At 42.3% G+C, this 15,592-nt stretch overlaps 1 protein-coding gene across 1 annotated transcript; it reads left to right on the top strand.

The window, feature by feature from the left end:
• Positions 1–1,666: 1,666 nt before the first annotated feature.
• Positions 1,667–11,167, top strand: LOC127186621 (adhesion G-protein coupled receptor V1-like). Its single transcript, XM_051142877.1, has 3 exons — positions 1,667–1,876; positions 4,589–4,766; positions 10,952–11,167. The coding sequence occupies exons 1-3, from the start codon at positions 1,742–1,744 to the stop codon at positions 11,068–11,070; spliced, it is 432 nt and encodes a 143-aa protein (XP_050998834.1). The 5' UTR covers positions 1,667–1,741; the 3' UTR covers positions 11,071–11,167.
• The last annotated feature ends 4,425 nt before the right edge of the window (positions 11,168–15,592 follow it).

The raw sequence follows: 15,592 nt of genomic DNA, 5'->3' as shown, positions 1-15,592 counted from the left end.
CAAACGCACACCACTGCTTTGTAAACATGCTCTTAATTATGGAGGCCAAGTGAGACCGTATCATCCCAGCAGAACGAGAGCAGGCTTGACTCAAACAGTGCTCTCAAGACAGCAAGAGGTCCAATGCTGCCGTGCACACTGTCCTCTCAGTTCACACAGGTAAAACTTGCTTGTGAGTGCTGCGCCATAGTGGTCCCTAAGGAGCAGCTTGCTATTTATACCTATATGTAGACAGTTTGGGCTTGCAAAGTTTATATTGCTTAAATACTCTAGAAAGATTAGGAGCCACGGCAAGCACAAATTTCACAAAATGCTGACACTTATTTACTTTTCTGGAGAAATACTGATGGCAGTTCTATTCTTTAATTAGCTGGGTGTCTTTATTTTCATCTTTGTGGATTAATCCTGGAAACCTACAAGAAGGCCATCAGGGCTGGCAGGGTTGGACCCAGGGGTGCCTGCACAAACTACTGTACCAACCAAGGACAATGCATGCAGTAAACCTAGACGCCCCCCCCCATTCAGATCTAACCAATGGACAGTTCATTCTCCACAGTTGTGTGGAGAGTGGGGACTGACTCTGACATGAACTCTAGTGGCCCCTGTCTGACCACTTCCCCTTGCTGGGGAGGCCTGGTGGCACTCAGAGGAAGGATAAGCAGACTACCAAGAAGAGACCTGATAGGCTGTGACCATATGGTGGGTGAGGAGGTCCCCTTCTGTGGCAGGTCTAGGGGAAGGGGGGAAGCGGGAAGATACAAGTGAGGGGATCACAATCAGGATGTAATTCTGAATAAATTATTGAAATTTAAAAAAGGCAAAAGGGAAAAATTATAAGATTATTTGCATTTAGGTTTTTAAACACCCAAAGAAACACAAAAGGCACCAATTTAAAGTATTACATTGTCTAAATGCAGCAGTTAGAACCCGCAGGCTTTGAGGAGTGGTCACACAGAGGAGGCACGTGCGCAGAGCATAAGAGAAAAGGAGTTTTAAAGAACACAAACGAAAGGCGGAGTCCCTCCCTGTGACGGAAGCAGAGTGATTACCAGGAGTTTGAGTATGTTGCTGAGGAATCTGAAGGGCTAGCAGCCTTTGAGAATGCACGAGATTGCTCTGTTGTTGTAACGTTTGTGGAGACGCACTGAATGTTACACGTTAGGCAAGCCGGCGTCCCTATGCACTGATTTGGCTCCAATAAGATAAGGAGGTGAGACGGACACAGGGCGCCAAGTGGCAGTGAAGGCCTCTTTCCGGACACACATAGAAGGAGTGGACTGCCTCCGCTGCCGAAACACGCACGCAGATAGATGAACAAAAATGGTCACTTTTCAGCGGACAAGACGTTTGCTTTCTAGAGCAAGATGTATATAGCCCATTAGTGAATTCCTATAATTTGTTCTCATGTGTTAGTAAGGTACATTCAGAGCTACTTTTATATTAAGGAAAATAAATGATTCGTGAGAGGCCACTCTTCCAAAGCAGCATCGATGAGCATTTTGTGACTTGGAATTTGCAGTGACCTCTTAGCTGACTGCTGGCGTGCTCTGTTTCCTCGCTCCTCAGTTGGGGTAAGGCTGGAGCCTCTTGAAGATGGTCAGATAGACTCAGCTCTGTGTTAATGCTTCAGGCACTCTGGCCAGACTGCCTTTGACATACTAATGGGTTTCTTTTCTCCTTTTTATAGGGACTTTATGTTTTTGTGGTTTATTTCATTTTACACAACCAAACGTGTTGCCCTATGAAGGCCAGCTATACCGTGGAAGCCAACGGTCACCCAGGACCCAGCACAGCCTTTTTCACTCCTGGGAGCGGGATGCCTCCAGCTGCAGAGATGAACAAGTCTACCCAGAGCCTCATCAACGCCATGGAAGAGGTATGTCCCCACCCACCTCTGCTTTTCCTCTCACTCACTGACCAGCCCTCCCTTGCATTAGAGTATAAAACAGCAACAGCAGGTTCTCAGAGTCCTTTTCCCTCTGCAGTATTATTTAAGGTATCTTAATTGTTTTTTTTTTTTTCTGTCCTGTGAACAACATGGACTAGCCATTTATACTGAGAAATCAGAGAACAATATGTCATTTCCTTCAAAAACCTTCAGAATTCCTAGTTTGGTGCAATAAAGATTGAATATGTCTAAGATGAGTCTTTTAAAATACTAATCTTCCAAAATTCACACTCACAGCTGTCTTTATCTGCCTGTCCTCCCGATGTTTCTTCAGTCTCAACAGAGAGAAGAAAACAAGCGGCAACTCCTTTCAACTTAAATGCCATCCAACGTTCTAAAACAAAGGCCCAAAGGGCGCTTTTGTGGCACTCCTGGAAAATCCAGGCAGGATTTCCTCTAGAAAATCTGCCTCCCACTACTGGCAACGTAATTCTGTCCCTATAAGTTTGATTTCCTGAGTCTGACTAATATGCCCTTTTGGCAACGTGCTGGAAGAGCCGCTATTTAGACTGAAGAGCACATCTGTCCCAGAAGAGGCAGTGATGCACGGCCCTCGCAGTGGTACAGGCCAGGGACGGGCTTGGCTGCTATTCCTTATGCATGAAGGAAACAAGGATAACAGTATTTGTGTTTCTACGTAAAAAAAAAAAAAAAAAAAAAAAAAAAAAATATATATATATATATATATATATATATATATATATATATAGGTGTGAAGTTAAGAAACACTTTCTTGAAGAGGAAATATTAATAGGATGATAGATGGATAGATAAATAGACTGCCTAATAGAGATGTGATAGGCAGATAGACCAAAATATATGACAGAAATAGATGATAGATAGATAGATAGATAGATGATAGATAAATAATCAATCTATCATCCCAGTGATACTTTTTGTCTTCTCTGCCATGTAGGATGAAATCTCATTCCTGTTAGTTTAAAACTGAAGCAAATAGTTACAGTGTCTCTACTTTGTATAGCCTTTTGATTTGAGTGAGAAAATGTTAATATAAAGAATTATTGACTCATATTGGGTAAATGTGAAGTAGATAAGTGGTTGTCATGGCCTTTAGGGAGGAGAAAAGTAAAGATTTTGACTAAAAAGAGGACATCTTGGCTATAAGAAGAATATGTTTAAGAAGGATGTTTTAAAATTGAAATAACACCGGACCTAGAGAGATGGCTCAGCCACTAAGAGCACTTGCTGGTCTTTCAGAAAACCCAGGTTATGCTCCCAGCCCTTACCTGGTACCTCACAGCCATCTATAACTCCAGCTCCAGGGACCCAGTGCTCTCTTCTGGCATGTTTAGGGACCAGGCATGCACATGATGCAATACATGCATGCAGGCAAAACACTCATACACATAAAATAAAAATAAAGACATCTCCATTGTATTTAAAAGAAAAAAGGTGAGATATGTCTTTAGAACTTTGAAATATATTGAAATTTAGTACCGTTTTTATATTCCACTTGTTCTTTAAACTGAGTTGTTTTATCATAATGAGTGACAAACAAAAACAACAACAACAACAACAACAACCCAACAGTAATATTTTAAAGAGTCATCTGTCTTGGTAAATGGTTACCAATTTTACATTTGCTCAGTCTGACCTGTCTTGTGAAATATCTCTCAGCTATGTGTAGCTGAATTGAAGTGATGAACTTCACAGACCTAGTTTGTCATTCACCCAACAACACTGTAAATGTTCTTCAGACAGATGTGCCCAGAAGCTGCAGTGTTGGAGAACTCAGATGCTCATGTTTCTGTCACTGAAGAACAGTCTGTAGAATAATGCCATTCTAGACGCCCAGATGCTTAGTGACAATCTTCCTGAGGTCTCACCTTCCCTCCAGCTTATCTCTGAGGTCCCCGGTTTGTTTTTCTCAGTATGAAGTGTCCCTGCGGTCTCTCAGCATACCTCACATCGGAGGGCAACAGCTGGGACCGTCCGGTTCTGGGCTGGAGCCATTGCTTGAGTGTCCCTCTGGGGTGTTGCACAACTGCATAGCTTAAAGTCTGTCTGCATTCCTCGGAGGCTCAAAGCTGGCCTTGGTCCAGCTGTCAGTGAGAGATTGTGGGAGCATGAAACGCCAGCAAGGAGCAGCAAAAGCCAAGGAAAAGAAGGATTAAGGGCCTGTTTACCACTAACCTGATTTGCCAGTTACCTAGAAAGACAGGAATATATTTAATCACCTCAGGACAGAACTGTTTTTGAGCATTAAGTCAGAACTGAGGAAGGAATTGGATAAATCCCCTTTAATTCAGTATGTCTTTTGTATACTGACCCTGTGCAAAATATATTTTCGGTTGAGAATTTGGAATGGTCCACTGAATTTACTTAATATACATTTTACCCAAAAAAAATAAATAGCTTTATGTCCCCATACATGGCACCATAGCAATCTACATGCAACTCTGAGACACTATTTTAAATAATCGAGTTATACTAACTCCAGGAGAGGCATAATTCTATGAAGAACAAATATAACATGCAGACTCATACAAATAATTCAATAGGTCATTCAGTCTTTAAAGAAAAGTGTAGAAATACGTTGCAAAATTGGGCTTCAAAATGAATGTATATGTTCATGTTATCAATTACTACTTCCTTCTGCTCTTACCCTGACCCAAAAAGGTGCCATCTGAGTGGGAGAGAGTGTCCTTCCAACAGACCAGCCAGGCAAGCCCTGATCTGAAGACAAGCCCACAGAATGGTGCCTCGTTCCCTTCTTCTGGGGGATATGGCCAGGGGTCCCTGATAGCTGATGAGGAGTCCCAGGAGTTTGATGACTTGATATTTGCATTAAAAACTGGTATGTATGGAAGCCACAAGTGACATTGGGAGTCCTGCAGGGCTACTTTCTGTCTCCTTCCATGAGTGTGCTGTCACATTTGGCACATCCTAATTCTCATGACCCATTTCTGATCCCAGTCAAACCCTAGGATATTTTGTTCTTAGCATCAAATATAACACAGCCTAAAAATAATTTATAATTTGCTTTTAAGGAAGAAAACAACATACTCTAAATAAATGTAAATATCTCTGTTCTAAAATCTGGCTAGAACACCAAGATCTTAGGAAATCGAGTTCAGTATAAGGACATGCACTGACTGAGCAGTTTTGCCTCTGATCTGAAAAAAAAAAAAAAAGACTTCATTTATGAGGAATGTTTTCCAGATACTTTCAGAAGCAACAAACATTGTATGTGTCTAAAATTTCCAAAGTGTGAAAATTGTATGCAATATTTCATTGAGCTGTGTGTGTGTGTGTGAGGGGGGGGGCAGGAGGGAGAATTTTCAGTTCCATTCAATCTATAACCCTAGTAAGTAATTCCTATTCAGAGAGAAATAAGATCCTAAAGACCCTTACTGAGTGGCACATCACCTAGAAATGGAGAAAGTGAGAAATCTGATTGATATTCACATGCACCTGGAGAAATCATTAATGAATACCATTCTTTTTAGTATGGAAATATCCGCATTAATGGCAATACGATCTTTCCTCCACTCTAATAAATACCTGAGTGAAACAAAAGAGGGATAATTTCTTTTGGCTCATGATTTTAGAGGCTTCAGACTGTGGTCAGCAGATCCCATTGCTTTAAGGCCCATGACAGAAACATCAGGGAAGGGCAGGAGGAAAGATGGTTACTTCCTGGTGGCCAGAGTATAAAAAGAATAGCAAGAACGGCTCAGGGGCCAGGTGTCCTCTTCAGAGGTGTGCCGCCAGCAACCTGCTTCCTCCAATCTGGTGCCACCATCCACAGTTCTACCACCTCCCGGTGCCTGTTCAGTTTTTGTAAGAACCAGTGAATTACAGCACTAAGTCAGAGTGGGTCCCTGTGAGCTAATAGTCTTTGAAAATGACCTACCTCACAAGGGCTGGAGAGGCGGCTCAGAGGTTCAGAGCACTGGCTGCTCTTCCAGAGGTCCTGAGTTCAATTCCCAGCAACCACATAGTGGCTCACAACCATCTATAATGTGATCTGATGCCCTCTTCTGGTGTGCAGGCATACATGTAGACAGAGTATTATATACATAATAAATAAATAAAATCTTAGAAAGAAAGAAAGAAAGAAAGAAAGAAAGAAAGAAAGAAAGAAAGAAAATGACCTCACAAAATCCTGAGCAGTGTGCTTCACCAGGTTACCTCTCAGTCTGCTCAAATTGGCAGTCAAGATTGTCGTTATGGTAGTACAAGGTAGACACTTGATTTATCATAAATCTATTGTGAACATTAAATGGATAACCATTAATCAGTTTAGAGCTTTTCCAAATCCTATAAACAGTTTTTAAGCATTTTTTCTTTTCTTTTCGTCTTCTTTTTTTTTTTTTTTACATTTTTTCTAAGAAAGTTTTGAACTGTTGCTATTGCAAAATCAAGATAATACATCCTTTAAAAGGGAGGTTTTTTTAATGGTTATTTTAAAATGTTTCGACATAAAATAGCTTGATTTTTCTATAGAGGTATATTGCTTTGCTAAAACATTTTTCGTCCTCACAAAGTACAACTCATATATTGAGAATAACTCCAAAACCCCATGGACTACATCTTATTTTGTATTTCATATCAGGATCTCATAATTAAGAAAAGATGAGGCCAAAAGCCGATCACCGTCTCCTGGTCCCTCCCCGTGCTCACACTCAGAATGCCACACTGCCTTCAGTCCCTTTTGAGAAGTGACAAATCTCACTGAAATGAATAAAAACTCAACCCTACATATACAACTGATGCTGATACTCATATGCCTGCAGGGGAGCTTTCAAATTATGAATGCCTCTCAGCTAACGACTTTGTATGGGGCCTGGGCAGTGGTGGTGCATGCCTTTAATCCCAGCACTCAGGACAGACAGGACTACACACAGTAACCAACCCTGTCTGGAAAAAAAATGTATGGTTTAAACAGCAAAGTAATGAAGGAAGGAAAGAAACCTAAACAAAACTTTCAGTCCTAACAGTATGATGCTTGTTTGTGAAGAACAGCATTAGGGTAGAGTAGGAACAGGGAACAGCGGACCTGCTAGCCTGTAAAGCCTGACAGGCACGCGGCCTGCACTGTTAGGAACTCAGAGCAGTTCTGCAGAGGAATGTCAGGAACACACTCATTGAGCTTTTGTTAGTCGCTTCTCTAGGGGGCAATCCCCTGCCTGGGTATACTGAGGAAACTAGAGATTCACAGTTGGAATTTCATTTTGACCATCCTAAAGAGCTGTCAAGAGGGCTACTCTATCAAATTTAACCTTGCATTTCTGGAATATATTTAGTTACAATTTCCTTTAGGGAGTCCGGAACCTCTGCTGCTATTTAGCATGATATTTAAATGCTATTTGGCAGGCATGAATTGTGGAGCATCTATAGTGGCTCGTGGAAGGGTTTTTTTTTTTTTTTTTTTTTTTTGTTTTGTTTTGTTTTGTTTTGTTTTCTTTTGAGGCAAAATAACTTCTATAAAAGTATAAAGAGTAATTTTTTAAATTTTTATTTATTTTTTATTAATTTATTCATATTACATCTCAATGGTTATCCCCTCCCTTGTATCCTCCCACTCTTCCCTCCCTCCCATTTTCCTCTTACTCCCCTCCCCTATGACTGTGACTGAGGGGGACTTCCTCCCCCTGTATATGCTCATAGGGTATCAAGTTGAAGGATCCAGAGGATCCTAGAAACCTACAAGAAGAACATTATGATAGGCAGATTTGGGCCCAAGGGTTCCGCTCAAACTATGGCACCAGCCAAGGACAGTACAGGCCGTAAACTTCAAACCCCTACCCAGATCTAGCCAATGGTCAGAACATTCTCCACAGTTGAGTGGAGAGTGGGGTATGACTTTCACACGAACTCTGGTGCCTCATATTTGACCAAGTCCCCTGAATGGGGAGACCTGGTGGCACTCAGAGGAAGGACAGCAGGTTACCAAAAAGAGTAAATTATAAGCAGTTTCAGAAAGGCTGGGAAGAGATCAGGGTGGTCCAGGGGTTGTGAGAGCTCCCATGGAGAAGGTAAGTCAGAACACAAGAGGGCGCTGAGGAAGAGCAGAGGACAAATGGAGGCTTGCTACTCGCCCAGGTGAGCCAGGCAGAGCTTCCTCAGTTGGTTTGCTGAGGGAAACTGGTGCTCTTCTAGGAGGCAGAGCACCGCTCATGAATATTCATAGAGTCTGTATCTCAGGCACAGGACCAGGGTAGAAGGTCATATTGGAAATACGGAGATTGAAATACAGACACAGAGGTTTTATTGGTAGCTGTGGGGATTATTAACTTTGAGCTTGGAGACTGGAAGAAGAGAGAAGAGAAGAGAAGAAGTGAAGAAAGAAGTTAGAAAGAGAAGGAAAGAGAATGTATAGGAAACACTAGATAATGCTTGCATCTAAGTCAGAAGGGAAGAGTGCCCCATAGAGAAATCCTAGCATATAAGAAAGACAGCTAAAGACAGAGGAGAGTTTTAAGAACGGAATGACTAGCTCTAGAAAACACTGAGTAGAGTCGGGACTGACCCGGGCACATTAGGTCCCAGTTCTGTATACAGTGCCATTAGGTCTTTATGTGCAAACACGGAAGAAGGATGAATTCTTGGGCCGTAATTAAATTAGATCTGTGATCTATATATATACCAAGTACTGAGTGCATTTGGCTCAGGAATGCACGGAATGACTGGCTTAGAGGTTGAGCTTAGCGTGCCATAGAGTTCCCTAAACTCTTTGGGGGAAAATATTTGAAGAGATTGAAATGGAAGCTGGGTGTGGGGTGCAGGTCTGTGACCCCAGCACTCGAGAGGCAGAGGCAGGTGGATTGCTGTGAGTTCAAGGCTAGCCTGGTCTACTAAGCGAGTCTAGAACAGTCAAGGCTACACAGGGAAACCCTGTCTCCAAAAACAAGAAGAAGAAGAAGAAGAAGAAGAAGAAGAAGAAGAAGAAGAAGAAGAAGAAGAAGAAGAAAAGGGGAGGAGGAGGAAAATGGCAATTTCTAATGCCAGTTATCTGTATTATTAGAAAAGATAGTATAATAAGCAAGCACCAGCTCCTGCACACATTCCATCTACCTACAGTAGAACTCAACATTGACCTATAGTCTAGTCTTGGCCTACCAATGTGCTTCGCTTGACTCACAGAGCATTTTAACATGATTGAGCTAATACTAAAAATGTAGAGATACCATATGTAAGTCTAGAAAAAAAAGTATGATATGGATTTAAAAATAATTGAGATGTTAGCATACAAAGAAATGGGTTTGTTAGAGTTTCATATGTAAGCATCATTAGACTTTGTCTTACCTGGCTCACCACTTCTTCCCTCTGGCTGAACCTCTTCCCTCATGAAGAGCTCCTCCCCTTCCCTTCTGATTTCATGGCATATATAGTCTACTTCCCGTTGTATTCCCCTCCTTTCTGTATTCCTCGTCCTTCTCTTTCACTCTGTCTTCTCTTGTCTTCTAAAGATATGCACATACGAACATTTATATCTAGAGTCTACATGTGAGAGAAACATGAGGTATTTGTCTTTCTTGGTCGGACTTTTCAGAGCATTCCAGAGGGTCAGAGCAGGCACTGAAATGAAAGAAGAGTTGTCAAAATTAGGCTGCAAAGCCTAGTTTCTCTCTCTCTCTCTCTTTTTTATTTAAACTTTTTCATATAATATATTTCAATCATATTCTTCTCCCTCTCCTAACTCCTCCCAGATCCTCTTCCACCCATGAAGCTTTAGTTAATCTCTCTTTCTCTCTCTCTCTCTCTCTCTCTCTCTCTCTCTCTCTCTCTCTCTCTCTCTCTCTCTCTCACACACACACACACACACACACACACACACACACACACTGCCACTGGCTTCTTACTTGCCATGCCTTCTGCAAAGTTGAGTAGCCAGCAGAGCGAAGCACTGGGAGCTGTTACCTGCTCATTAGTTGGTACTTGCACACATTGTGACCACATTACTTTGCGAGTGCTATGTGTGAGTGTGTGTGGTTGTGTGTAGAAAAAGAACACAAGACTTAATACAGCCTCTACATTACTGAAGGGAAGACCAGGTATTGACCTAGGATAGTTTTAAATTAGTTTGCCCCATGGAGGAGAAAGCAGTGCCAGTAGTAGAAAATTTTCAAAACAGAAAGTGTTGGATGCAGCTAGCTGCCTGGGTTTCCGAGGAGACTGGCACTGTGTTATTTACAGGTCATTGTCTTGGGCTCAGTCTTCAGTGCCAGTTTCCTCAGGACCTGATAGGACACCACGTGACCTCCTCCCTGCAAGCCTGTCTTCTCACACTAAGGGCCAACCCTGAGGATCCCTCATGGGACTATAGGGACTCAGTAGATTTCGAAGGGTTGGTTATGATTTCTGCCGCACTGATGTAGAAGTCTACTAACTTGCCTGATCATCTACTTTGGTAAGCCTTTAATTGAGGACAACGATCTCCAGTATAAGTTGTACCTGCCCATCATATGGCAACAAGGAAAATCGACTGAGAAAGCCACGTGTGGTGGCTCACTCCCGTGAGCTCAGCACTCAAGCTGAGGCAGGAGAGTTGCTGTGAGTTTATGGGCCAGCCTGGGCCATGGAGTGAGATGCTGGCTCAAAACAAAATGGAAACATGAGGAACCCAAAGTTGTATCTTTAGAAATCAATTTCTACTTTTTAAAAAAAAATTATTTATTTTTGTTTTATGTGCATTGTATGTCTACGGGTGTCAGATTTTGGAGTTACAGACAGTTGTGAGCTGCAATGTGGGTGCTGGGAACTGAACCCGGGTCCTCTGGAAGAACAGTCAGTGCTCCCAACCGCCGAGCCATCTCTCCAGCCCCAATTTCTACTTTTAAAAGTTACCAAAGTAGAGTCAATTTCAAGTATAATCCCACAATGTTAAGGGTATTTGTTATTTATTCAAAATAAATAAATAAATAGCCTGTTCTTTTTACTAATATAGAAATAAGGTGTTTGGGTTTACTGTAACTTGATCATTAAGAATTTACTACGCTAATAGTTTGGTTTTCTGTGTTTATTCTTCCATTCCAGGTGCTGGTCTCAGTGTCAGTGACAATGAGTCTGGTCAAGGCAGCCAGGAGGGAGGCACACTGACTGACTCCCAGATTGTAGAGCTCAGGAGGATACCCATTGCTGACACACACCTGTGAGCCTCACCCATCACTGATACACACCCGTGAGCTTCGTGAACTAACCTTAGAAAGAGCATGACTTTCCTATTGGCCTGGGCTTTTGTACTAAACGCTGTAAGCATGTGCCCCCAGGGAGTAGTGGTCTGCAGTCACACTGAATGGCTACACAGAAGGTATGGTCCTGTCTGGAATATACATGGCTTAGCATTCATGCAACTTGAAATGTACTGTTGTGATAAAAGAGCAGATCGTTTCTGTAAGTTACAAGGATGCTTGTAAAAATATTAGTGGTTTTTCCATAATCGTCCTACCTAGGATAACATTGTTTAATGAAATTACTAATCAATAAAAGCAATAGAATCCAGTTGGTATCACCCAGGCTCGTTATTTATGAATAAATGTGTATGGACAAAAAGACAGAGTGGGTGTCTAGGCGAAGTCAGGCACGTGTCTCTTCCAGCAGTGGTTGATAGGAATCCAAAGTCCACACTTCTCTCCATCTGCACGATTTTGAGTCCTGAAAACCGTCATGTGTGCTCTGTGGCTGATTCTCCACCTGAGTGTGGATGGGGCCCTGAGGTCATGATGGTCCTGTCCAGAGCCAGATACATTTCTGCTCTCAACAAACTAAACGCTTCCCGGGATGAGTGTTCTGTCCGCAGTTAAAAATAACTCCAGCACGCTCGCTCGCGGAACTCAGAGGAGGTTCATTCAAACAGTACAGTTTGTTTTGGAGAAATTTTTCTTGGTTTGTGATTTTTTAGTCTTTCTTTGTCTTGGAATGAAAAATCGGGAAATCTCGCCCAGAACACTGTTGTAGTCAAGATGATTTCACTTACTGTGTTTCCAGAAGACGTGCTGGGAACAGAACAAAGTTACTCTGAGGAATGCTCTGTGACCTTTGATTTTTGGAGCTCTTACATATTTTTTAAGAAAAGTAAGCATCATCCCAAAGAAGAATGTGACATTATTTAAAAATATCAGAAACTCTGCCCTCTACATAATTTCCTTGAAGCTACAATAAAGCACCACAGTGCTCTATCTGGGTGTCAAATACAGTTAGATGTTATATGAAACCTGTGAGCCCTTATTTATCATGATTGATGTTTGGTTTTTCTTGTTGTTGTTTTTTTTTTTTCTCCTCAAAGCCCCCACATCTTTCTTACATTGAGCTCTGATAAGCAGATTATTTTTAAAAGTAGATGGCAAAAACTTCACAAGAAAATCAAAGAGTATGCAAAGCAGAGGCAGCATCTCTGGCTGACTGCAGTCCCTTTGAGGAACTTTGGAAAGCATGCTACTGAAATTAAATTTACCTGATGGGACACGTTTTACCATCCTTCACCATGAAGCATTGCCCAGCTGTCTATCTCATGATAGCATGGTGGTGGTGCACGACTTTAATCCCGGCAACCGGGAGGCAGAGGCAGATGCGTCTCTGAGTTTCAGACCAGCCTGGTCTACAAAGCATGTTCCAGGTCAGCTAGGAGTGCACAGAAATGACTCTGCTTTGAAAAACAAAACAAAACAGTGATGATTGAACAGCATTACAAACTATACTATGAATGTTACCAGTGCAGCTAAATTCTGCTTTAATGAATTATATGACAATTTGTAACTACAAGGACACACACAGAAGGGAGGAAGGGAGGGAGGGAGGGAGGGAGAGAGGGAGAGAGAGAGAGAAAGACAGAGAGAGAGAGAGAGAGGTGGCTCCATTGTGATACTTAGATCACTGTGCACAGGTGAGCATCATTCTTATAAATATATAAAATATATTTATATAAGATATATAGAAGTATATATATATGAATATATAGATATATAGATATAATAGATATATATTCTATAGATATATATCTATATTCTATATATATAGAAGTATAGAAAGAAAGGTTTCAGTATCCAGGTGCCAGGACCTCATATGGTGACAGCAGCAACCATTGGCCACTGTGATTTGTCCGAGCACAGACAGAAGAAGACACCTGTGAGCTGAGCACCTATGGGAAGAAGCAAATCAAGCCCAAGACGAGAATGAACACTGGGAGGCAGAGACTCTCACCTGTCACCTACAGCGTTCCTCATTCACACGTCCTCCCATTTCTTTAACAGTTTTATTGTGAAGAATTCACATCCCACAACAGTTCAGTCATTAGAAAGGTGTAATGTACTTCATGTATTTTATTACGGATTTAAGAAAATGTGCTAATACATCATAGCATTGAATCTGCCTCGCGACCCATCCAAAGCATAGGATTCAGTGGCATGGACAGCATTCGCGATGTAATTTGAATATTGTGCAACCACCAAAATGCCTACATTGCTTTGAACCCGACGTGTTCTCCATCTCTCTCGCAGTTTCTTTCTTCTGCCAAAGGACAGCTAGGGCAGCACCTAGGGCCTCTGTACTAGCTTTTGAGATTTCATAGGCCATCCCCATATCTTATGTCTCTTTTGGGAATTTGTACTTTCAAATATTAAAAATGAGAATTCCTTTCCTGGGCTGGAGAGATGGCTCAGTTGTTAAGAGCACTGTCTGGGCTGGGCGGTGGTGGTGCATTCCTTTAATCCCAGCACTCGGAAGGCAGAGGCAGGTGGATCGCTGTGAGTTCAAGGCCAGCCTGGTCTACAAAGCGAGTCCAGGACAGCCAAGGATACACAGAGAGACCCTGTGTCGAAAACACTCCCCCTCCACCAAAAAGAGCATTGTCTGTTCTTCCAGTGGTCCTGAGTTCAATTCCCAGCAACCAGGTGGTGGCTCAGAACCATCTATAGTGGGATCTGAGGTCCTCTTCTGTCATGCAGGTGTACATGTAGATAGAGCAGTCATATACATTAAATAAATAAATAAATCTTAAAAAAGAAAAGAAAATTCTTTTCCTAATTTAGATGCAAGTGAAGAGGGGGGTGGAATGTGCTGTGAGATGATGACGAGACAGCTTGTAACCCTCCCGTAAACAGCACAGACATTCTTGCTTTGAGTGTGATCCGGGCAATTTAAGACTAGCATCTTTCGTATTTCTCAGTCCTGATCACAGCTGCTTAAATACACTGGGGATACAAGTTTCGCAACGTGGCTCCCAAAGTATTTCACCGTGTGTTTACAGTACTTGACAGCCTCCTTGCGATTAGCCCTAGGGCCTCTGGGTACTTCTCTGTGAGGGTAGATTCCAGGCCAATAAAGAGGTTGTGTTGACCGTCCTGGCTGGCTGGCCAGGGTAGGTCTCCACTAGACAGGCTGCCCTGGAACAAAGAACACTGGAGGCCCTCGTGTCTTCTATTTTATTTGCTGCGGGCATGGGCCCCATCTCACCAAGATCCTCCAGCGAAAGAGACAAAAACAGGTGAAGACCCTCCCTGCTCATGAATCGTGCTGAAAGAAGGCGGCCTTGAGTGAGCAGAGCGAGGACACTTCCACACTTTGAATCGCTTACAGTTGTCACCTGGTCGACAGAACAAAGTGAAGTTCCGATAAATGATATCTTCACGGAGAAGCTTAGTTGTTCAGGGAACTTATTTCACACTCACCTGTTCTCTCACACTTACCTAAATTGAGTCCCGTGCAATAGTTTATTATTTTTTTAAGAACTTAACTTTTATGACAATCCAGAAAATCGCCGATACTTTCATTTGTAACACACAGTAGCTTAGCACAGACACATCAGTGAATGCCAGGATTCTATTCCTCAGCGGTCTGTGGTCTGTGATCTACATTGACAGTCACATTGACAGATGAGGCAACTACTGAGTTTATTCAACTCTCTCCACTTGCAAAGCGGAATCGCCTTATGTGTGAACACACAGCTCGTCTATACATCATGGGCACCTTCCTCAGCTTCCCAGCAGGAACCGTGCTGTCATGAACGTGAGCGAGCAGCTGTCGCGTCAGATGCTGATTTCAATGCTTTTGGATATGTGTCCCAGGGTGAGGCTGCTGGGCCACCTGTACTTCTTTGAAGGGGAGGATGGACAATACCATGTTGCATTTCCACCTGTGCAAGAGTCCCGGTTTCACTACTAGACCCTAAAACTTGTTGTCATTTTTTTCACTTTTACTTGTTTGTTAGCATATGCAAATTGTACATAGTGGATTTCATTATGGCAGTCATACATGTAGTAGTGTGTTTTGGTTGTATTCACCCCAGTACCCTCTCTTGTCCTTGTCTTGCATACCCTCTTTCCTCTTAATAACTACTCTGACAGTCATGGGGTGATGTCTTAGTCTGCACTTCACTGGTAAATAGTGACTCAACATTTTCATGTCCATGTTGGCCATTCTCTATCTTCTTTAGAGAAGTATCTAAGTCCAGGGTCCCTTTTTAATTATATTATTGGGGGTTGTGTATTTGGGTTTTTTTTTCCTTTTTTTTTTTCTTCCTTTGTTTTGTTTTGTTTTGTTTTGTTTTTGACACAGGGTTTCTTTGTGTAATCCTGGCTGTCCTGGAACTCACGCTGTAGATCAGGCTGGCCTCAAACTCACAGAGCTCCACCAGCCTCTGCCTCCTGCATGATGGGATTAAAGGCGTGCACTGCCACCACC

Source organism: Acomys russatus, unplaced genomic scaffold, assembly GCF_903995435.1.
Source record: "Acomys russatus unplaced genomic scaffold, mAcoRus1.1, whole genome shotgun sequence".
NCBI lineage: Eukaryota > Metazoa > Chordata > Mammalia > Rodentia > Muridae > Acomys > Acomys russatus.
This window is presented reverse-complemented; position numbering and strand designations above follow the sequence as displayed.

Coding starts and splice junctions, on each gene's coding strand:
- LOC127186621 (XM_051142877.1), top strand. CDS start 1,742: ATGAAGGCCAGCTATACCGTGGAAGCCAACGGTCACCCAGGACCCAGC. Junction 1,877..4,588: donor TCATCAACGCCATGGAAGAG/GTATGTCCCCAC, acceptor TGACCCAAAAAG/GTGCCATCTGAGTGGGAGAG. Junction 4,767..10,951: donor GATATTTGCATTAAAAACTG/GTATGTATGGAA, acceptor CTTCCATTCCAG/GTGCTGGTCTCAGTGTCAGT.